Source organism: Palaemon carinicauda, chromosome 19 (genome assembly GCF_036898095.1).
Source record: "Palaemon carinicauda isolate YSFRI2023 chromosome 19, ASM3689809v2, whole genome shotgun sequence".
NCBI classification, from domain to species: Eukaryota; Metazoa; Arthropoda; class Malacostraca; order Decapoda; family Palaemonidae; genus Palaemon; species Palaemon carinicauda.
In genome coordinates, this window is record NC_090743.1 from 13,257,550 (window position 1) to 13,281,407 (window position 23,858).

A 23,858-nucleotide genomic window follows, 5' to 3' on the forward strand; every position below is an offset into this window, starting at 1 on the left:
TATGAATCATCCTGGAAGAAGTGGGTATCCTTCGTCAAGGCAAAAAATCCTACGGAAATCTCCATAGATTTTTGCATGTCCTTCTTTATTCACCTTCATGGACAAGACTTAGCAGCCAATACGATTTCCACCTGCAAATCGGCCTTGACTAGACCACTTCTATACGCCTTCCAAATAGATTTATCCAGCGAAATCTTCAATAAACTCCCGAAGGCGTGTGCTAGACACCGTCCAGCACCTCCACTGAGACCCATCACCTGGTCCCTGGATAAGGTGCTCCATTTTGCCTCTAGCTTGGACAACGATTCTTGCCCTCTGAAAGACTTGACTCAAAAAGTAATCTTCCTTTTTGCTCTCGCCTCGGGAGCCCGAGTCAGTGAAATAGTGGCATTATCAAGAGAAGAGGGCCAGATACAGTTCGCCGACACGGGGGAACTTACCCTCTTCCCTGACCCCACGTTTCTCGCTAAAAATGAACTTCCCACCAAAAGATGGGGCCCTTGGAGAATCTGCCCCCTGAAGGAAGATGTCTCTCTATGCCCAGTGGAGAGTCTTAAGGTCTATCTTCAAAGAACTTCAGACTTTGGTGGAGGACAGCTTTTTAAAGGAGAAACTTCGGGTAGTGACCTGTTACTAAAACAACTAAGAGCGAAAATCACCTACTTTATTCGCAGAGTGGATCCTGACAGTACACCCGCAAGTCATGATCCTAGGAAGGTCGCCTCTTCTCTAAATTTCTTCCAAGGAATGGATTTTGAAAGCCTCCGATCCTTCACAGGCTGGAGGTCCCCTAGAGTTTTCTTCAAACACTATTCGAAGCAGGTGCACGAAGTCAAGAGATTCGTGGTGGCAGCAGGTAGCGTGATGAAACCGGCTGTTTAGTGCTGCGTAGGACAGTGAGTTTTTTCGGGACTTTAACTCACGGGTGCCTGTGTTGACCCTAGTGCGATACACCTTTATCAAGGTGAAGTGACATAGATTCTTACACGTGTGCCACATGTTCTTGGACATGAAGTGTATTATGATTTTAAAAGACTGGCGTTCCTCAAGGAACTGGTGATTAAAGGCAAAATATTTCCCTTTCAGATTCTGCATCACCGTCTTACTGAAAATCTATGTCTATTATCCAATATTATTATTGTACATAATTTTCCATATTTCCATGCAATTTTCAAATACAGTATATTTATTTTATTTACCATATGCGTCAAATTTCGCTCTTATTTTTCATATGAAAATATATTGCTGTTCTTGTTTTATTCAACCTTTTTCAATATTAATCTTACCCGATGATCATGTAGCTGTCAACTCTGTTGCCCGACAGAAATCTACGGTCGGGATACGCCAGCGATCGCTATACAGGTGGGGGTGTACACAACAGCGCCATCTGTGGTCAGGTACTCCAGTACTTCTTGTCAACAAGACCTCAATTTTTCCTCTGTCGTGCCACCGGCTAGACCTACTGGGATACGCTGTTGATTCTGGAGTTATTGCTCACGATTTGGTGATGTATTTGCTCTAGAGTTTAGCCTTCGCTATTCAGGAAGCTTTATCTTTAGCTTAGCAAGCTTTTGGAATTAATTTGAATTAATTATGGTGACGAAGAGAGTATGGACTCTCTTTCACTTTTAAATGGCCGACCCTTCCCTTAGACGGAAGTGTTGGTGTCGAAGAGAGTATAGACTCTCTTTCACTTTTTATTTTATATCTCTCCGCCATTTATAGGCCTCTTCGATTAACTTTCCTTAAAAAAAAAAAAAAAAAAAAAAAATGCGACCTTTCCTAATAGTAGGCGGTCCTTACTTGGAACCGAAGTTAATTAACATTGAGCTCGTCATATCGTTTTTCCTGTTAAGAATTTATGCTATTTTAATTTTATGTTTTTGAAAGAATTTCTTTGATAAGTCTCGTACTGTTTTCAAAGTTGAACTAACGTTTTGTTTAGTCTCCGCAGTTGTTGACGTTCAGAACGTTCAACTTGCGCTCTATCGTTACGATAGAGAGAGTGTATTTACGGTTTCACGTTGCAGTAAGAGTAAACCGATTCTAGCGTTTCGTTCATTCTTTCTTAGCTTAAATGGTTTTAATTCTAATAAAGGAGCTTTTTATTTGGGAAACCTTTCAGTTTTTTTCCTTCAACAAATAATATGTTTTAACGATATATATAATTGGGCTCATCTCTCAGGTTCTAAGTCAAGAGAGAGAGAGAGAGAGAGATAGAGACGGAGGGAGAGAGAGGAGGATAAACGTTTCGTTCAAGCGGGTAACGTTGTTCTCGTTTTTTTTTTTTTTTTGCTCTTCTCCCTAGTCGATAGAGGGGAAGAAGGTAAAACGTTTCTAGAGTTTTATTCTTGTTCCCAGGCTTTATGCGGTGAGAGATTTTAAACGTAGTTTATTTGATCTAGTGTTTAGTCTCTTTTCCAGCCACTGAATTCTTTATCTTTCATTATGTTTTTCTGTTACATTGTAATACTGTTTTCGCAATTACTACCTTTTAATGAAGGATAGGATTGCGTGTTTCAGGTACAAACCACTTAAAGTTTCGAGTTCAGTGAAATAAGTGCAAACAGAAAATCAAAAGTGATAAAGTGATATGCGCAAAGTGTTACAGTGTTGCGTTCGAGGGTTCGTCTGTTCGTGCCAGTGGTTCACCTAGTCTGGGACCTCTTACAAGCTCCCAAGCCCAGGGGAGAAGTAATGTCGAAGGACTTATGGGTTCCTCAGGCCTTGATCGACGAACAGACGTTTCCCTCTGTGGTTTCGGGTGTATCTACACACGTTGCCGACGTGATCACCCCACCCACACAAAGACGAGAGAGCCCATTTATTCCTCGTCTGCGGAAGAGGTTTCTCGCAGAAACCATGGACCAAATCTTGCAGCTTTTAAGTGCAAGTCGGTCCCTTCCGCGCAAGTCCAACGGCCTAGGTGTAGCCACTGGGTCAGTTCGGACTCGCTGCAGTACGACAACTGCACACCTCCTAAGAGAGGCTAGGTGGTACCGCAACAGGCAGTAACTCCGTCTGTTGCCGCACCAGCTGTTTTAGACCCTCAGTCACAACGGACAGTAGCTCCGTTTGTTGTTGTCTTTCATAGACCATAGTGGTCCATGCTGCAGACTTTACAGTCTCAGCTTGCTCCTTCATACAGGAGTATCATGCTGGAAGGTTGACAATGCAGCCTGTTTACCTACAACCCGCCGAGGTTGTGCGCTCAGCAGATACTGCGGCTGCCTGCTCCCACACCACACCTGTGAGAGCTCCTCCACCGATGCGCAGTCCTCACTGCCAGACGCATGTTCTTGCTGCACCATCTGCTAACATGCGTGAGCTGCCGCATCAGGAGTTGCCGGGTTCCAGCACTATGCGGCATTCTCCTCAGCCCATGCAGCATGCTCTGCAGACCTTACAGCATGCTCCGCATACCATGCAGCATGAGCCGCATTCCATGCAGCATGAGCCTCATACCATGCAGCATGAGCCTCATCCCATGCAGCAGGAGCCTCATTCCATGCAGCATGAGCCTCATCCCATGCAGCATGAGCCGCATGCCATGCAGCATGAGCCGCATGCCATGCAGCATGAGCCGCATGCAGCATGAGCCGCATGCCTTACCTCATGCTCTGCATACCATACCGCATGCTCTGCATACCTTACAGCATGCTCTGCATTCCTTACAGCATGCTCTGCATACCTTACAGCATGCTCTGCATACCTTACAGCATGCTCTGCATACCATACCGCATGCTCCTCAACCCACCGCAGCCCCTCCCACGCACCAGCATTCTGCTTTTGTTGTTGCCAGCTCCCACACTCCGACTGCGGAGAAGGTTGACGATGCACCCGTGGGCCTACACCTCCCACGGTTGTGCGCCCGGCATGGCTTCATGCTCTCACACTCTTGTTGTGAGAGCTCCTCCACCCATGCACAGTCAACCCTGCCAGATGTTTGATGACTCCCACACACAGAGCACTCCGTTGCCGTGCGGGAGCTACCACAAGCTGCCGTGTTTTGACACGGTGTGTCAGCCTCCGCAACACACTGTGGTTACCGCCACTCGCCAGCAGCAAACTAGTCAGGCAGGAGTTGAGGCTCTCCCTCACTGAGAGAACTTAGCTTTTCTCGGATATGGTTCCTGTAGATGAGAAAGTGCTGTTCTCCCTCCTTCTGATATTCCCTTGAGGACTCTGTCATTTGGAGAGGAGCCTTAAGCTGCTTAGCCTCCTATGGACTTTTATTTAAGCATAACATGCTTCCAGGGAGGGTAAATGGTTCCACTTCAGTCGCTAACCCCGTCTGTTGCCACACCTGCTCCCATAGACCTTGAGCTTTGTTGCAAGACATGCAGTCCAAGCTTAGTCCTTGATAGAGGATTTCTTTTTACGGAGTCAGTGTGTCACTGGGAAGACGTTCAACAACCAGCAGAGGTGACTTGTTGTGACGCGGTGCGGCAACCTCAGCAACCCGATAAAGAGTTGTCTGTACTACCCAGACAGTCTAGACAGTTTCTGGTTGTCGCTGTACTTCCTCGCTTCCCCATGGTTGACAGTTCACAGACTGTGCAGCAGTACCATGATCTTGTGTCCGGCTCCATCAGACGACTGGCTTTTAAGAGCTCCCACAAGTCGTCGCTGTCTGGAGAATCTCAGATGGACTATGGATCTGACCAAGGAACTGGGCCTCCTGGTCAATTTAGAGAAGTCCCAGCTCGTCCCATCCCAGACCTTTGTCTACCTGGGTATGGAGATTCAGAGTCGAGTTTTTTCGGGCTTTTCCGTCGGCCCCAAGGATCTACCAAGCCCTAGAATGCATCCAGAGCATGCTGAGAAGGAATCGATGCTCAGTCAGGCAGTGGATGAGTCTAACAGGGACGCTTTCATCGCTGGCCCTGTTCATCGAGTTAGGGAGACTCCACCTCCGCCCCCTTCAGTATCATCTAGCTGCTCACTGGATAAAGGACATGACGCTAGAGACGGTCTCAGTTCCTGTTTCCGAAGAGATGAGGTCTACTCTAACGTGGTGGAAGAACAGCTTTCTTCTCAAGGAAGGTCTACCTTTGGCTGTTCAGAACCCCGACCGCCGTCTCTTCTCGGACGCATCAGACATGGGCTGGGGTGCGGCATTGGACGGACAGGAATGCTCGGTAACATGGAATCAGGAGCAAAGGACACTTCACATCAATTGCAAGGAGTTGTTGGCGGTTCATCTGGCCTTGATAAACATCAAGTCCCTCCAGCTAAACAAGGTGGTGGAGGTGGACTCCGACAACACCACAGCCTTGGCTTACATCTCCAAGCAGGGAGGGACTCATTCGAGGAAGTTGTTCTAGATCGCAAGGGACCTCCTCATCTGGTCAAAAGATCGAAAGCTCACGCTGGGAACGAGGTTCATTCAGGGCGATATGAATGTCATGGCAGATCGCCTCAGCCGGAAGGGTCAGGTCATCCCCACAGAGTGGACCCTTCACAAGAATGTTTGCAGCAGACTTTGGGCCCTGTGGGGTCAGCCAACCATAGATCTGTTCGCTACCTCGATGACCTAGAGGCTCCCGTTGTATTGTTCTCCGATTCCAGACCCAGCAGCAGTTCACGTGGATGCTTTTTATTATTATTATTATTATTATTACTTATTATTACTTACTAAGCTACAACCCTAGTTGGAAAAGCAGTATGCTATAAGCCCAGGGGCTCCAACAGGGAAAATAGCTCAGTGCGGAAAGGAAAAAAGGAAAAATAAAATATTCTAAGAAGAGTAACAATAAATATCTCCTATATAAACTATAAAAACTTCAACAAAACAAGAGGAAGAGAAATAAGATAGGAGAGTGTGCTCGAGTGTACCCTCAAGCAAGAGAACTCTAACCCAAGACAGTGAAAGGCCATGGTACAGAGGCTATGGCACTACCCAAGACTAGAGAACAGTGGTTTGATTTTGGAGTGTCCTTCTCCTAGAAGAGCTGCTTACCATAGCTAAAGAGTCTCTTCTACCCTTACCAAGAGGAAAGTGGCACTGAACAATTACAGTGCAGTAACCCCTTGGGTGATGAAGAATTGTTTGGTAATATGTGTTGTCAGGTGTATGAGGATAGAGGAGAATATGTAAAGAATATGCCAGACTATTCAGTATGTATGTAGGCAAAGGGAAAATGAACCGTAACCAGAGAGGAGGATCCAATATAGTACTGTCTGGCCAGTCAAAAGACCCCATAACTCTCTAGCGGTAGTATCTCAACGGGTGGCTGGATTGGTCCCATCTCGACCTGTATGCATTCCCGCCGTTCAAGATTGTCAACAGGGTACTTCAGAAGTTCGCCTCTCACAAAGGGACACGACTGACGTTGGTTGCTCCCCTCTGGCCCGCGAGAGAATGGTTCACAGAGGTACTGCAATGGCTGGTCGACATTCCCAGGATTCTTCCTCTAAGAGTGGACCTTCTACGTCAACCTCACGTAAAGAAGGTACACCCAAACCTCCACGCTCTTCGTCTGACTGCCTTCAGACTATCGAAAGACTCTTAAGAGCTAGAGGCTTTTCGAAGGAGGCAGCCAGAGCAAGGAGGACATCCACTCTCAGAGTCTATCAGTCTAAATGGGAAGTCTTCCGAAGCTGGTGCAAGGCCAATGCAGTTTCCTCAACCAGTACCACTGTAACCCAGATTGCTGACTTCCTGTTACATCTAAGGAACGTAAGATCCCTTTCAGCTCCTACGATCAAGGGTTACAGAAGTATGTTGGCAGCGGTTTTCCGCCACAGAGGCTTGGATCTTTCCACCAACAAAGATCTACAGGACCCCCTTAGGTCTTTTGAGACCTCAAAGGAACGTCGGTTGTCCACTCCAGGCTGGAATCTAGACGTGGTCCTAAGGTTCCTTATGTCATCAAGATTTGAACCTCTCCAATCAGCCTCTTTTAAGGACCTCACATTAAAAACTCTTTTCCTCGTGTGCTTGGCAACAGCTAAAAGAGTAAGTGAGATCCACGCCTTCAGCAGGAACATAGTTTTCACATCTGAAACGGCTACATGTTCCTTGCAGCTCGGTTTTTTGCTAAAAACGAGCTTCCTTCACGTCCTTGGCCTAAGTCGTTCGAGATCCCAAGCCTGTCCAACTTGGTGGGGAACGAACTGGAGAGAGTACTTTGCCCAGTTAGAGCTCTTAGGTACTATCTAAAAAGGTCAAAACCTTTACGAGGACAATCAGAAGCCTTATGGTGTGCTATCAAGAAGCCTTCTCTTCCAATGTCTAAGAACTCAGTTTCTTACTACATCAGGCTTCTGATTAGGGAAGCACATTCTCATCTGAAGGAAGAAGACCTTGCTTTGCTGAAGGTAAGGACACATGAAGTGAGAGCTGTGGCTACTTCAGTGGCCTTCAAACAGAACCGTTCTCTGCAGAGTGTTATGGATGCAACCTATTGGAGAAGCAAGTCAGTGTTCGCATCATTCTATCTCAAAGATGTCCAGTCTCTTTACGAGAACTGCTACACCCTGGGACCATTCGTAGCAGCGAGTGCAGTAGTAGGTGAGGGCTCACCCACTACATTCCCATAATTCCATAACCTTTTTAACCTTTCTCTTGAATACTTTTTATGGGTTGTACGGTCGGCTAAGAAGCCTTCCGCATCCTTGTTGATTTGGCGGGTGGTCAATTCTTTCTTGAGAAGCGCCGAGGTTAGAGGTTGTGATGAGGTCCTTTAGTATGGGTTGCAGCCCTTTATACTTCAGCCACCTAAGAGTCGTTCAGCATCCTAAGAGGACCGCTACGCTCAGTAAGGAAGACGTACTTATTAAAGGCAGAGTAATGGTTCAAGTCGACTTCCTTACCAGGTACTTATTTATTTTTTATTGTTATTTTGAATAACTAATAAAAATGAAATACGGGATACTTAGCTTCTTTGTTAACATGTATACTGGTCTCCACCCACCACCCTGGGTGTGAATCAGCTACATGATCATCGGGTAAGATTAATATTGAAAAATGTTATTTTTATTACTAAAATAAATTTTTGAATATACTTACCCGATGATCATGATTTAAATGACCCGCCCTTCCTCCCCATAGAGAACCAGTGGACCGAGGAGAAAATTGAGGTCTTGTTGACAAGAAGTACTGGAGTACCTGACCACAGATGGCGCTGTTGTGTACACCCCCACCTGTATAGCGATCGCTGGCGTATCCCGACCGTAGATTTCTGTCGGGCAACAGAGTTGACAGCTACATGATCATCGGGTAAGTATATTCAAAAATTTATTTTAGTAATAAAAATAACATATTTCTAGAGTTTACGGTATTACAGTTAATATACCTACTACCTAATATACACTCACCTAATGGTATAAAATTTGTTCCTACACAAATATTTACCCTTCTGATCTGTCTTCGAGATCGGCACGATCTCTTAATCCAGGTGAGTCTAACCTCGTCAGGTTACTTCGAGATATTCCTCTTGTCCTATTAGGACTTCCCTGCCAGGGGGGCAGGAAGCCAGGTCATTGTAATGCCACTGGTAGTGACATTTAACGGAGATGTCACGGTCTCTTCGGTCACCAGACCGCAGGAATGTTAATCGGAGTAGAAGGCACTTGAAATGGGAACAAATCTACGATACATTAATTCTCTAGTACATTTCCATCAGGACGACATGGCTTGAGCCCAAAAAACGGATTTTGAGCGAAGCAAAAAATCTATTTTTGGGTAAGATGGCCATGTCGTCCTGATGGACCCGCCCAACTGTTCCAGTTCAGCCTGCCAGGCCCCTCCCTGCTGTATTGTATCGCGGAGGCTGGTTGGAAGCTAGAACGGAATGAGGACGGACGTGACGTCACACAGTATGGCGGACGGTTTGTTTACGTTGCGAGTACCGTAACAGTAACGAAGGAAGGGTAACTATGGAACGGCACCTCAGTTACCTCGCCACCTTTCCCCCTCGAAGCGTAAACGCTAGGTGGGGTGCAGATAGCCATGTGACGTGTTAATGCATGCGTCCCCTGTTGATATACGATATTCTTTAGGGAAACCTTTAGGGTACTCGCGCCAGAAGTTAGAATTCTGTGAAAATCTTTAGTTTAGTTCTCTGGGAATATTATGGTAGTCATATATATCCAAAGGAAGCTACTGAAGGAACCTTCCATCAGGACGACATGGCCATCTCACCCAAAAATAGATTTTTCGCTTCGCTCAAAATCCGTTTTGGAGGCGATACTTGTTAGGCCAACCATATGTGGTTTTAGATTTTATACTTAATAGTTCAAGTTTTACCTTTTGTTAAGATAATATAGTAGTAATAATTGAATGAAATATTAATCTGTTGATGATGACAATTTAAAATGTATGTATACCATAGTTTACTGCCTACAAAAATGGAAAATCCAATTCATTTCTGGAAAAATTGCAAAGAAAAAATTGTAGTGTTGGAAGTTATCAACCAAATTTACAAACCGTTTGATCCCATATTGACATCTAAAAGTTTAAAGCCACCACATGCATCTCAATCCTTTAATTTCAATATGTGATTTGAAATGAAAGTCATAGAATTACTGTATATTGTATAAAAGGTGTGAAAATTTTTTCAAATGAAATAAGGGCAGTCAAATTGTATTTTAGGTGTAGGTGCTAGATGCTTATTTTGTTGCAGCTGGTTAATAAAAGCAACAATATAGAGTTATGAATTTATGAAAGCTCAAGTATAGCCAAGCAATGTGCGTTTATTTTTACTGGACTTATATCTTTTTTATTTTAGAGTAATTTCCCATGTCGATGAATTTGAATGAATTCATATATGAAAGGCATCTGTACTGTCTTGTAATTATGTTTTCTGTAAATAGTGGCTATTTAATTTTGTAATGAAATAAACCTCAAAACCTCCTTAGCTTGTGTTGATGTTTTTTATTAATGCTGTGATACTAGGCACTAAAGTTTTTTTTTTGTACCATACTGTGTATATCAAAGAGACTATATTCAATAGTGTCATGAAAGAATTTGATATATACGATTCATTTTCATTCTGACAGGTCCGGAGTCCGTCTAAAATCCATCTCTAGTGGTCATGGAGACCTTCAAATGATTATTTCCCAGCTTGGAGAAGTAAGAACAAGTTTTAAAGTATTTGCCCATGCTCAGGCACAAACTTCAGAAGATATATTAAAGTGGGCATGTAGCCATGAAAATCGAGCTATTGGAGAGACATTTGGTTATTTGGCCGAGTTAGCACTTATTTGGACTGAAGTACAGCGAGAGTTTGCAGGCAAGTTTGAGACTTTAATTAAGCATTATTTTGAATACATAGTTTAAATTTTCCATGTGCAGCACTGTTTATAGAATTATGATTGTTTCAAGAAAGTAGAATATACAAATTGTAATATAACTGTACATTATATACAGTATTTTAAACACAGTATACAAACTTTAATACAGTACATGATTTACTTTATATTAGTACAGTGTATATATTTCAAACAATGTTTAAGCCTTAATACATTATACTGGTATGCATTTCCGTCATATGTAAACTCTTTTACTGATACTGATACATGCACATATGAATTAAGGGCTCAAAGATTGAGATGGATTAGTGTTCTTATGAAAAGAGGAGAGCAAGAGTAATAAGAAAAGCTATAGATATGAAAGAAAGAGAATGAAGATAAATAGGAAGACAAAAGATAAAAAAAGCTGTTGATGGAGACTCAAAAGTAAATTAGAATTTCAGACAGGAAGTGCACAACAAAGTAGAGAGCTGAATAAATCTAATTCACATTTAACCCCAAAGGAAATGTTTCACATGAAAATGTCTGATGATAATGATAAATTTCATGTGTGCTCAATTTAAAGCCAGTGATGGTAATGGTTCGTTCTATAATTGTTGAAAGTACAATGAATGAAACTGAATTACCTCATGAATGTGGACTGAATACTACTCACTTAGTAGAGAACTATGATAATATTTTAGGTGTAGGTAAGAAGGAAAGTCATATTTAAAGCTATTAGACATCTTTATTATTATAAAGGATTGTTCAGTCATTTGATAGTATTAAATTACCTTACATTAGGTTAAGTAATCAATGTTAAGTTTTAATTTGTTCCTACACAATACAAGCCTTCATACTTTAATAGGAGTTTGACCTCAGTGAAGCTGAAAATGGCTCTTTAAACTATTAACAAGGTAGTTAGTAGCTGGCGAGTAAAAACACATCCCTCCACCAAGTATGTAGTAACCTTCACTTTGACTTCAGCCACTGGAGAGTAGTCATTTTTCTCAGCTGTCTTGTCTGGCTGTTTTAATCTTGCTTTTTTCTTTCAAATGGAAAAAATGGTCTTGTAGACAGTATTTTCAAGAGATATTAATGGAGGAAACCAATGATATGCAGTGTTTCGTGATAACTCTAATTGTGTTACGGTTTTTTTGTGCTACCTGCAGTTATCCAACATACTGTGCTTGTTCCTGTAGCAGAAGGTCTGTTCCTGTTCTATCCCTTGTGTGAGGGGCTGTACTACGACAACGATGATAACGTGAACCCAAGGAAATTGGTTTTCCTTGGATGTTGCTGGTGCTCTGTCGGTAAAAGAGTTACTCTTCCTCTGAGTGAAATGGGAGGGGGCTGCCCTTATTCCTTCCTTCAGTGTCTGCCGAGCCCGGAAGGCCCTAAGGACGTATCACCTGGATGTGCCGTTCTGACCTCTTGACTGTGAGTGCGTCATCACCAGCCTGCACGACTCCGGAGAGGACAAACTTCAAGGTTTCCTTTGTTTCCTGACTCATCTTCTCTGCTACTTCTAAAGAGTAATAATTAGAAGACATCATTGTTGAAATCCAGAAATTTTGATCTTGAGGAGATATAAGCATGTATCACCCAACATTTCCCTCCCTGTGGGAGAGAAAATGCAGTATCAAGGATTTTTCTTCTTGGGCGAGTGCCGAGAGTTGTCCCTTGGCGGGAAGAAACGTTGGCGTGCACAACACTAGGAAAGTGTCTGGGAACTGTACTCTGTGGAGGTATTTTCACACCTTTTACCTGTGCTCGGTCTAATTCCAGGTTGAGTGAAGGCAGAGAGGTGTCCCGTAGTGGGAATAAAAACAAGAATTTGATAATGAAATTTCTTATTTCTATACTTACCTGATGTTCATACTGCTGCTTCTTGAGTAGTTTGAATTAATACTTGTAGAAAATTTTGATTTTTTAATTTTGTATTCTTTCCCTTCAATAAATATATGGTCTTAAAGGAATGGAACCTTCGTGCGGTAAATGGTAAGAAGCCAAGAACTGCCATACTAGTTACCATTTGTCTCTTTAGTTTCAAAGTTGAAATTATATCTACCTTTTGATACCCTAGGTCATTGGGAAGGAGGGTGGACATTTATAAAGGTCTGGTAAGTATAGAAATAAGAAATTCTTATTATTAAAATTCTGTGTTTTTCTATGAACCGCCCCTGATGTTCTTATTGCTGACTCCCATACTCTATTGTAGATGGGGTGCAATTGAAGAAGAGGGATAATTTTAATTACTGTATAAGTAATGCAACCGTGTTACAGATTACTGTACTAACCAGGTCCAGAGTACTTTGGACAAACCATTTAAATACTGCTTGAAAGATGGGACTCCAGATTGTTTACCAAAGAAATTCAAATTGCCCCAATGATACTTTTAATCTAGCTGATACTTCTGATTGATTCTAGTCTGAAGGTCAAATACAACCCTATATTTTCATAGATAAGAACTTAGTAAATTATCTGAACTCAAAATTACTTAGGTAATACAGTATCTCCTGATGCCACTATGGGGCCTAGAGCCCAGCAGTCTTCATAAGCATACCATGCTTCTTTAAGATAATGTTTGGTGAAAAATGACTTGGTATACCATTGATCTGCTGCTAAAACTCTTATCAAAGAAAAAGACTACAAAAATTAAGGGAAGTAGCTGCAATCCTAATATGTACCTTCACTTTCAAGCCTTTTATGATGTTTGGATTTAATTCCTTTCGAGCTTGTTACTAAATTTTCAACTGGGAATGACATAGCCTTTTTGGTCAACATGCATTTAAGGACTATACCACAGAAAAAATTAGGGATGCTACCTCTACCACCTTTTGTTTTATTCAAATACAACTGTACAGCTCTTACTGGACAAAGAAAGCTGTTTTTTGCTGAACTGCCATTATCCATCTTTTGTGAAAGGATGTGAAAGAATTGAGGCTGACTCATAGTTATGGCTCTGAAGGAAGGTAAAAGAGACAATCATATTGTTTTCCCAAAGCCTACCTTAACAGACTATGCTTGTACATACTGTATTGTAGTTCATTTATGTTTTGCTGAAGCGAATGTCAACTAGCTAAGTTCCAGAAAATTGACCTTACTGCTATACAGAGGTTTTTCAGTACTTGATATAATACAACTGCTATTCGTATGATACCTAAAGGTCCAGTCACACATGCATGTTTAGGCCAGCCGTATTATCACGTATCAAAAAGTGCACGTATAACGTCAGTACAACGCAGTTCGCTGGTTCGTGCAACGTAGTAATTGTGGAAACGTCCCAGCAACCTAGGACGTACCTTGCCGTATGAACGGTACCTCGTGGATACCTGGCGGTATGGTGAGGGCCACGTATATTGTGGGCAGCTCACAATATACGTGGGTCGTCACGTATCCGTGATTGTACTTGACTATACGTTGGGCGCACGGGAGGCCAACCTAGGGGCAACCGGAACATACGTGAACATACGTAATGTATAACGTCAGTGCTAAGGAAGCCCAACGCCATCTTCACATATTGTGGCTGTTTCCCCGCCAAACACGCCAACCCACACCACCGCCAGGTAGCGTTAAGGCAGCGGCGCGGCAACGTGGCTTCAGTGTGACAGAGAGAGCCGTACGGCTGGCCTAAACATGCATAAAAAAAAAACCCTAAAACACGAAGAAACAAAGGAGCTACCAAATATAGTAAAACCAGAGCAAGTGTGAAACTTCATCCCGATAATAACCATTCGATTTCGGTTATTATTATTATTATTATTATTATTATTAAATGCTAAGCTACAACCCTAGTTGGAAAAGCAGGATGCTATAAGCCCAGGGGCCCCAACAGGGAAAATAGCCCAGTGCGGAAAGGAAATAAGGAAAAATAAAATATTTTAAAAATAGTAGTTGGATGGTGAATGACTGTCAGGTACCGCCCAGCACCCTTTTTATACCTGGGAGTATAGAGGAGGCATGCCTGGCACCAACCTCGCGCTGATATACCTCTGACGAAAGTCTGACGTAGCTCTGACGTTGCTCTGACGTAGCTCTTATGTAGCTCTGACGTAGCTCTGACGGCACTTGACGTACCACCTACGTCACCATACCTAGTAAAGACGTTATGCTTGCGTGACCCTTCACGTACTACCTGGAAGTATGTCCATACAGTAGGTCCACATAACGTATGCACAACGTAAGTACAACGCACAACGGCTGCCACTCACGCACTACGTCACACTAACGCAGTACTAACGTCATACTGACGTGCGTAGGTGCAACGTAGGTGCAACGTTGTGCGGCACAATTCAATACCTGTGTGGGCGTGGTTAAAAACGCACGTTTGGCCGCGTATGGGCATACGGGAGGACATACCGGGTGAGAACATGCATGTGTGACTCTACCTTAAAAGGGACAGATTTAAACCCCTGTGCATGAGCTCAGAATTAACCATGGGTATAAATTCTTCAGTGGCTGAAATTGAATGTTTATTTTCATAAAGAATGAACAGTAAAAATTTAACAATATCCAAGTTAGGCCTAGTCATTGACAGAACTTTCAGCATTGCACAAGTCCAAATAAACATCCCATTGTCTTTGAAAAGGCATACATTATTGGTAGATTGTTTTTTAGAACCTATGATACAGTCTAAAGGGTTTCAGAAGCTCTTTGTTTATAAGTTTCTGAGAGTACGGTGTATAGTCTCCATTTGGTCAGATGTAGCACAGATGGGTTAGATTGAATCACCTTTGATAGAGGTGGTTTGTGCATATAAGCTTTGTATGGCAACCTTTTTGGACACTGATATTGGGTGTCAGATCTATGAACTATTCCTTCTGTCATATATTCCCTCATATATATATTTTGTCAATAGATAATGTTAAAGAATAGAAATATTATGAAGTCTTGTGATAGTGTCTAAATGTCTGTGTATTTTACACCATTTTTTTACAATTGCAATAAATTTTGTTCAACTCTTAAGGTAAGGAGTAACGGTAAATAGTACCTGATACTTGATATAAGTTAGGCTAAGTGTATGTAGGCCTATGATGTAAGTCCGTATAGGAAGGGTTTGTTAATTTTGTCGTAAAGGTATAGATTCTATTAATAGCACTAGTTTTGGTTTGAGGATACTGTAGTGTTCCATAAAATGCATTAAAATCACAATCAAACAAATTTGTAATTTCACCAAGTTACAACCTCGATACTCCCTCCCTCTCCCTTCCATTCCTGCCACAGTATTTATTAGTAGGCTGTTCCTTTTACCTCCCTGCAAGTTTTATTAATTCCATGTTATTAGTAGATTATGGTATTCAAAAAAGTTTTATAAGCACATGTTTTTCTTATGCTTAGTGTAATGTATCCCAATTTCTTTAAATATATATACCAAGTTCCAAAATTATGCAGCGTGTATCCGAAAACCAGATCCTGTCATTAACTTTAGTGGGTGTTATTAAATTTAGATTTACTATCAAATTTTTTATCATCTTAATAAACACTTTATTGACAAAACATAGAAAAAATTTAGGTTAGTAAAGAAGTTTTGATTCACTTCACTTGTAATTACTTGAAAACAATGATGTTAGTCGGACAAAATACTTTCAACCAATCAGCTTGTACAAAACTTTTGTGCTAAAAGGGCACCCTTGCAAGTCAGTGCAAATGCACTTAAAAGAAAATTGAGTATACTGCTGTACTACCTCATTAAAAGATTAAACAGCCTTTTTCAGGTTTGCTGAAGTCATACTCCTATTAATTAAAAGTCTTAGATTTGTATAGTTAGTAAAAGTACAAATGATTAAAAAAAAATTCTGTTTCATTTTTTCAATAGTGTATACTGTACTGCCTTGGTTTGGTGAAATCTCCTCATCTATGGTATTTTTAACTGATGATTCTGTATTTATTAGACAATTTGCTTTGTGTTTTCCAAAATTTTACTCATTTCCTTTTTTTATCATTTTATCACTACACACATGTGAAATTCTTTTTTAGTGTAATAATTGTTTGTGTTTTTTTATTTTAGAATTGTTTGATTTCTCTTCAGTGAGACTAGTAACAAGAAGTATAATTTTGAATACAAGATGATGAAATATTATACAGTACAGTACTTGTGCATGGTGCTGTGGAGGAATATTAGAAACATGTACAGTATAAGGTAGTTACCTCACTTTATTCTCAGTGCTTTTCACTGATATGAAATGTTTACTGATAAATTTTAATGAATAAGTTTTGCCTTTTTTTTCTGACCACTGCCTACATCTGTGACTAGCAAATACTGTTGTGAGTTCTTTGGCACAAGAAAAAGGGAAAAAAAAGCTGACTGACTAAAAAAAAATGAATGCTAAATTACAAATTTTGTATAGTTTTAATCTTGTGGCTGGCTTTATATATTCAGCTATTATCACCATTAATTGTGTATATAAAAATTTAAATTAGTATGCCATTAAAACTTTTGTCTGGGAAATAATATATGAGAGAGAGAGAGAGAGAGAGAGAGAGAGAGAGAGAGAGAGAGAGAGAGAGAGAGAGAGAGAGAGAGAGAGAGAGAGAGAGAGATAATATATATGTATATTGTGACAAAGTTCACAGAACACCAAAGTAAGGTGGTATATTGTTGTTCATAAGACAAGAGTGCTATATTGAATATATTACTTTCAAAACTGAAGTTAATACATTTTTCTTCATGGTGAAAATGTCGTGTGTTTTTTACAACTCTGTAAGTGAATGAAGACTAACCTGTTTGACATAAAAAGAAAAAAAAATTATAGGTACAGGTTTTAGGTTAGCTTCCAATAGACCAAGTCACATCTGACAGTACAGGGGCCTTTTAATTTTATAGATTATACACTATATGATTGGGATGTAATTTTTCATCCCTGAAAAGTAATGGCTATATTTTATTAGCGTATTAAGTTCCAAGACAAATTCCTGTTTCTTTTACGGAAGATTAAAAGTCTGCCACATATTTTGGAAACCTGGTAAGAGAACAGTGATGTTGAAAGAGTTAACTTATGGTTTTTTTTATTATATTTTGAAGACATCAGCCTCAAACCTGATACTATTGAAAAGATTTACTTCTATAATAATTTCCTAATTTTTGTTTCCAGACCAACTAAAGGAATATAAGTCAATGTATGAGCTCATTCTAGAAGGGGAAAAGCATGTTACTCAGGCTCGAGAGACACTGGTTGCTAGAGAACAGCGGGAGACAAAGCTCCGGAAAGAATACACTAAAGTCAGTAAAAAAGTAAGTATAATTATTTTCCTTTTTTCTTTTCTTTTTTTGCATGAAGTAAATACAGGCTTTTGTCATTATAACTCCCAGTTGGAAGTCATTATATGTAATGAGTGTTATGTTCTTAAGGCTTTGTCTCAATTTTCCAGAAATACAATACTCTACTAAGTCTTGTCCAAATGCTGAATATTCTTGTATTTGGAAAAAATACCTTTACATTAATACCCCACCCTACATCCTCAATTGGTTCCAAGAGACCCGATGTAAGACAAGTTTTGAAGTAGGTCTGATTTTCGCCTTATGCGCCTTCAATGTTCCCTATACACATACTGAACATGTAAAGTACTTTTAGACTGCTATCATTTTATAAAAACTAGATTTTACACAAATAAATATCCATGTGAAGTACAGTACAGCACTCAATCATTATTTTATGATGTAGAAACGGACATAAGGTCAGGGAAAAAACAGGATAATGGGGATTTTACCTTTGTATTCACTACTTCAGGATGACCAAAGAAAAGTCATTTCTGACGTATAGTATCTTGAACCCGCATAAAGATTGATATTACTGTACAGTAGTTGATCTAAGTTCCATTCCATTAATCGTCATCTGGCTAAGTGTCATGCATTGCAAATGCAGCTTGTACTGTACCACATTCTTATTTTGTGATGGAGGATGTCATATCTAAATTGTCCTTTGTTTAAATATTTATACTTATATGTTCACAAAAGTTGGTACAACTATAATAGAATATCTGGGAACAGTATCGACAATCAAACATTCTGAGAATAAACTTTTTAAGGTTATATTCATAAGTGTGATTAAACTTTTTCGTCTTTACAAAAGGATATTTGACCATGGTAGAGTAACTGTTTATTTAAAGTAAACATAGGCCTTTTAGGTATAGTTTACTTGGATCCAACACATAAAAATAATAAGTGGAAATTCCTTTTAAGTAGTTTCAGTATTTGATAGAAGTACAGTACTGTACAGTATAAAGGCAAAATAATGGGTACTCGGTAAATTTAAAGTCTGTGACATGGTTATTTGGAGGTAGACTCCTAAGCAAGGTTTCAAATAAGTTTCCTAGTGATAAACAATAGACATATGATATTTTCAATGCACAAAAATTATTATCTATCCAAAGTGTTGACAGTATAGTACTATAAAGGTTTTCTTTCACCATCTACTGTCCTTACAGTAATTAACAATTATGATGGATGACAATAATGGAAGAAATATGGCAATTTATTGTACTGTATTCCTTGTTGATCATGAATAATTCCATTAACTTTACCTTTGAAAAGTAAAATTGTATTAATTGAGAAGTGCCTACTTCACAAACACAGAATAAGGATTAAAAAAAAAAAAAAAGAATTTTTCCTCTCTTGTTGCCTTAAATTCCCTTCCTGGGGACCATTATGCCAGCACCCAGCTACTATGTCTTGATTCGACAATGCGGGTTAAGAATTAAGATTTTGAAAATAGTAACGTTAATCAAGGTTAATTTAGTTAGTAATTGTTTACTGAAAAAAAATTGTTGAAAATGTTAAGGTAATTTAAGTTTTCTCAGTACATTATTGCAATTCGCAAATAGTATTGTATGTATTTAAGCGGTAGGTATGTAGGGAAATATACAGTTTATGGAAGGAAGAAATAGAATAGTTGCCCCCTCGCTTGTGCAAATTTTATAATTCTATATGAAGGCCCGTAAACTTATTCATATGTTAGATATTTGTCATGGGTCTGAAGAAAGCATCTACTTCACATCTGACAAAGCTTTCATTAAGTACCAAAAGAAGGGTATGACCCTGGAAGAAAAGGCAGAGGTATGCAAAGTTAGCATAAGGAAGGTTAACAAGTATGAGACAGAAATACTGTACTGTTGCTTGTAGCAACTTATTCCAAGAGTGTGAATCACAAAATTTTGATTTTACAAGATTATTTTGGTTTTATTAATTTAGTCATTCTAGGATAATTATTATACGGATGTCTTTTAATCATTACAATCATGCGCACGCAAAAAATTGTAACCAATAAGAGGCTGTAAGAAATGTTATTGTACAGTATATCTACTGTAAATTTGGTGAGGCAACTATACCTCTACATAAAATTGTCTACATGGGCAATATTGTCAACTAAAGCCTTTCTAATGGTTAAAGCATTGGGTTATTGTAGTTTCAGTTATTAATGATATGGTAATTATAGTTGTCTTAAGTATTGTTTTGTACTGTACATAATCTTTGAACAGTTATAAATGGTTTGCATCTTTCCAAGGAAAGTTAAATTCTTACTTTTTCTTTTCTTTCCTTAAGGCCCCTGTTGAGGAAGTGAGGTTGCTAAAAGAGAGATTAAACCAGGCTGAGAGAGCAAGAGATTTGGCTCATTTAGAATGTAAGTATATAGCATATTTTGTCTGACCTCAACTAACACATCTATAATAAAAAGAGTACAGTTTATGTAATTATTAGATTGGCATTCTAGGCTACTTACTTATTGTAGTGTTTTAAACTGATTTTTTTATGTATGTACTGTATATTATCAGAGATTTTTCATAATCATGTGTACAAATGAAAAATTATACTAGAAACTTTCATGATACAAAAATTTCTTCAATAATAATTCCCGTTAGCATTCTTTTAGCAGGGTAGTTAATGCCATCTCCAAAACCACTTTGCACACAAGTTATTCTTTTTAAATTGCTCTAAATGCATTTTCAGCTCTATATATTGCCTATTTGACCTTATTTATCAGTAAGGAATGTTTGTATTAATGATGGAATTTGTCATATATTTTAATTACATTTTCTATGCTTTTAGCCATATTTTTGACTAATTTTCTTCTCTGCTTCAGACATATGGGGCTCTTAATGGATTTTCTGAAAATACACTGCTATAATTAGACATCCCTTATTTCTATCCCTCAAGCAAGTAGCATGCTACCACAACCTAATTTATCTGATAGCTGATGCATTTATTAAAGTCCAATATCAAGATTTTATTTTAAGACATTTATTCTCTTTTTTTATCTAGACAGTGCAAACTGATAAATAATTGACCAATGTATTCTTTAGCTTAGTTTAGAAGAAATGTAGGTAAGAGAAGGAAGAGGAGCTGCAGTATTTTAATGGTTGGCTAAGGTGGTGTAAATGCTTGGAATAAGATTTCCCTTAAAAACTATATTTCTAGTATATGAAAGACAGAGCTCTAAGGTGAGCGAACTTGCTCATCAAATAGAATTTCCATATATGATAATTATATTAAATCTTTGTCATTTAGAATATTCCTCAATATTTCAGTGGTGGAGCGAGTAGGAGAAAATGAAGCTGTAAAAATGATTAGAATTAAAGAAGGCCTCTTAAATCTTGGAGCTGCTTACCAAGAATTGGCACAGAAATCTTTGATTATATTTACTGCTCATCATAATATTACTTCCGAATTGCCAGAGGTTCGTGATAAAGATCTCCATGATGTCAAATACACAGGTATGTTGCCTCCTTTTTTCCTAAATTTTAGTACAGTTATTCTTTATGATAAGCTGTTATTTATGATTTCATAATCATTAAAGAAGGAGACAAGAGAAACAGGATTGGATCTTAGTGAAAAAAAAAAATATTACAGAAAAGTTTATGAATGTGACTTTCAACGCCTGGAGTGATGTTTTCACAAGTATTCTGTATTGTGAAATTACTATTTTTTATTAATTTTAATGCAATATCTATAATCCCAAGTCTCCTGTATTATCACCAATAGGTTCAAAGGGGATGCAGAAAATTGCAAAATATAAATATTGTATGAAAAAATCCCATGCTTGGTCCATGTTAGGCCATTTGAAGTGTAGCTTATTCTTACCCATCTTGTGTGAAGAAACACAAAGTCATTAAAACCCATATAATTTACAAAAGTAAGAATAAAACAGAATAGCATTTCAGTATGAATAAAGTCTTGATACATATTATTTGATTGAAATGTATTCATAAATGGGGTGTCAATGTATGCTAAAGGTATTGCTAGACCTAAATCACATTAGGCTACCCAAATCACTGTAAGTCATGACAGACAAAATCATCGAACAATTAATCATTTGGAAACTCTATGTATTGCACTGGATGCGAATTAAGAACTAACGAATGTTTTTTACATGTAACAGTAAGAGAATTCATAGACTAGAGTAATCACAAAAGAAAAATACCTGAGCATGTTAAAAATTAATGAATACTATGTATTGTGTTTTTTTATGAGTTAACATGAAAATATACCTGCATAGTCCACTGAAAAACTGTATTTGCATGAAAAACGAATGAATGATATGTAAATGAAACTGCAATTAGCAATAATTTTGTATAGTAAGCAAACTTTATAATAAGAGCTGGTGTTGTAAAAGATTCTAGTTTTATTTCCAACACAAATCCCCATCGGTTGATAGTCGAGTAAATAATGGCAGATAATAGCCAATAACAGTGTACTATACTGTATGAATGTATGCTGTACCTACTGAAGTCTAATAAGATTATACCATATAGTTCAATACCACCAGATACCTAACAACTAGCTTGTTGACTCTCCATCTCTCACCAAAACACTTTACTATGGTAGGCTATACTGTGTTTTATATGTTTATGTGCATTCTGTGATTTATGAATATTTTCTCTAAGTGTATCCATGTTATAAAGAGAATTTAAAGTAAAACAATTACAAAGGTTTGAAAACTTAACAGACAGAAAGTCATAGGAGTCGAGGCTATCCCAGGGATGCTAGAATGAGTCCTCGAATGCTGCTGTTGGATCTGTTATTGGCGAGTAGTATATTGGAAGCTTTGGATTCAGCAAGGTCACGAACAGGTCTGTAGTTGGAGAACCCCAGAAAGTTATTACTTTCTATCTATGTATTCAAAGACCATTCTCCACCTATGATCCTAGTCTGCCTGCTCAACTGATATGCCAAGATGTTTTCCTGCCTGGAATAAAGCAGCCTGAGAGAGAGATCGAATTGTTTTCTGCCCACTCCAGGATCTCAACCGCTAGTTAGTATAATTGGAGGGAAATAGTTTCCCCTTGTTTGCAGATGTATGACACTACGGTGATATTTTTGCTCATCAATACCACCAAGTGTCCCTGTAGAAAATGTCGAAATTGTTTAAGAGCTAACTAAGCAGCTTTCAGCTCCCGAGGATTTATATGTTCTTGGTGCTATATTAATGACAAGGTTCCTGAATCCAGGTTGTTATGCAGATGAGCACCTCAGCCCTTATTTGAGGCATCCATGAACAACCTGTACTCTGGGTGACACGAGGCAAGAGGCAAACCCTTTCAGAGACTTGCACGGCTTAGACACCAGCGAAGGTTTTCCTTGGATTTCACCCCTATGAGAATCCTGGATTTCGGATTGTTTCGATGTTGGGACCAGGAGGATCTTGGGTCCCATTGTATGTTTCAAGTGTGGAACTCTTCTCTGGGAACCATTAGTTCTAATGATGACAGATGACCGCAAAGTCTCTGTCACTGAAGTGCATGATGGAGGGAGCACTGAAGAAAGGGTAGGGCTGTTTGTTGAAACCGACGCATCCTGTCCTCGGAAGGGAACACTTTCCCTTGGAGGGTGTTGACTTCCTTGCCAAGGTAGATGAGATACTTTGATGGAGTTAGTGAAGACTTGTTCAGGTTTATCAGGATCCCAGATCCTGACAGAACGGGAGAATCTTACTCTTGATGAGCCAGGATGACCTCTTGTAATTTTGCGAGGATGAGCTAATTGTCCAAATACCTCGGTAGCCGGATCCCGTTGGTATGGGCCCAAGCTGATACCAGGTCAAAGATCCTCGTAAAGACATAGGGCACTGTTGAGAGGCCAATACGAAGGACTTTGAACTGGTATATACTATTGTCTATGACTTCTCCCAGATATTTTTGGGATGAAGGGTGGATCAGGACTTGGAAGTAGTAATCCTGAAGTCTCCTAGCCTGACAGCCTGGCAGCTGGTGTCTCCATCTTGAAACTAGACTGCAGAATGTACCGATTCAATGCTGAGAGGTTGATGACAGGTCTACAGCCTCCTTTTCGATAAGGAAGAGTTGACTGTAGAAGCCGGGCGACCTGTCGTCTACCTCCTGAATAGTGTTCTCGTCTAACATCTTCTTTAGACCATGTAACAGGGCCAGATATTTCCGAGACCCTTTCTGATATGATGATAATGTTGTCAGAGAAGGAATTAGGAGGGGGGAACGAGTCAATGAATGGGAGGAGGCATCTGTACTGCAGGACTGACTATCCAGTCTTCTGCCCCTGTGAAACCACCACCACCTCCAATTCCTCTAGGCATCTCCTCATTGGTAGAAAGGTGGGGGAATTGCCCATCCTAGCAGGCAGATTTACCTCTCCCTTTTCCCATCCTTTTACG

At 39.5% G+C, this 23,858-nt stretch overlaps 1 protein-coding gene across 2 annotated transcripts in view; it reads left to right on the forward strand.

The window, feature by feature from the left end:
* Positions 1 to 23,858, forward strand: part of LOC137658445 (protein enabled homolog) — a 43,497-nt gene that overhangs the window by 11,791 nt on the left and 7,848 nt on the right. The window contains exons 2-5 of one of the 2 annotated variants that reach the window (XM_068393167.1): positions 10,006 to 10,238; positions 17,331 to 17,470; positions 19,778 to 19,856; positions 20,761 to 20,946. In XM_068393167.1, coding sequence (XP_068249268.1) covers positions 10,006 to 10,238; positions 17,331 to 17,470; positions 19,778 to 19,856; positions 20,761 to 20,946 — 638 coding nt within the window. Of the gene's footprint in view, positions 1 to 10,005; positions 10,239 to 16,278; positions 16,379 to 17,330; positions 17,471 to 19,777; positions 19,857 to 20,760; positions 20,947 to 23,858 lie in introns of those variants that run through there. The other variant, XM_068393168.1, reaches the window with a different exon arrangement.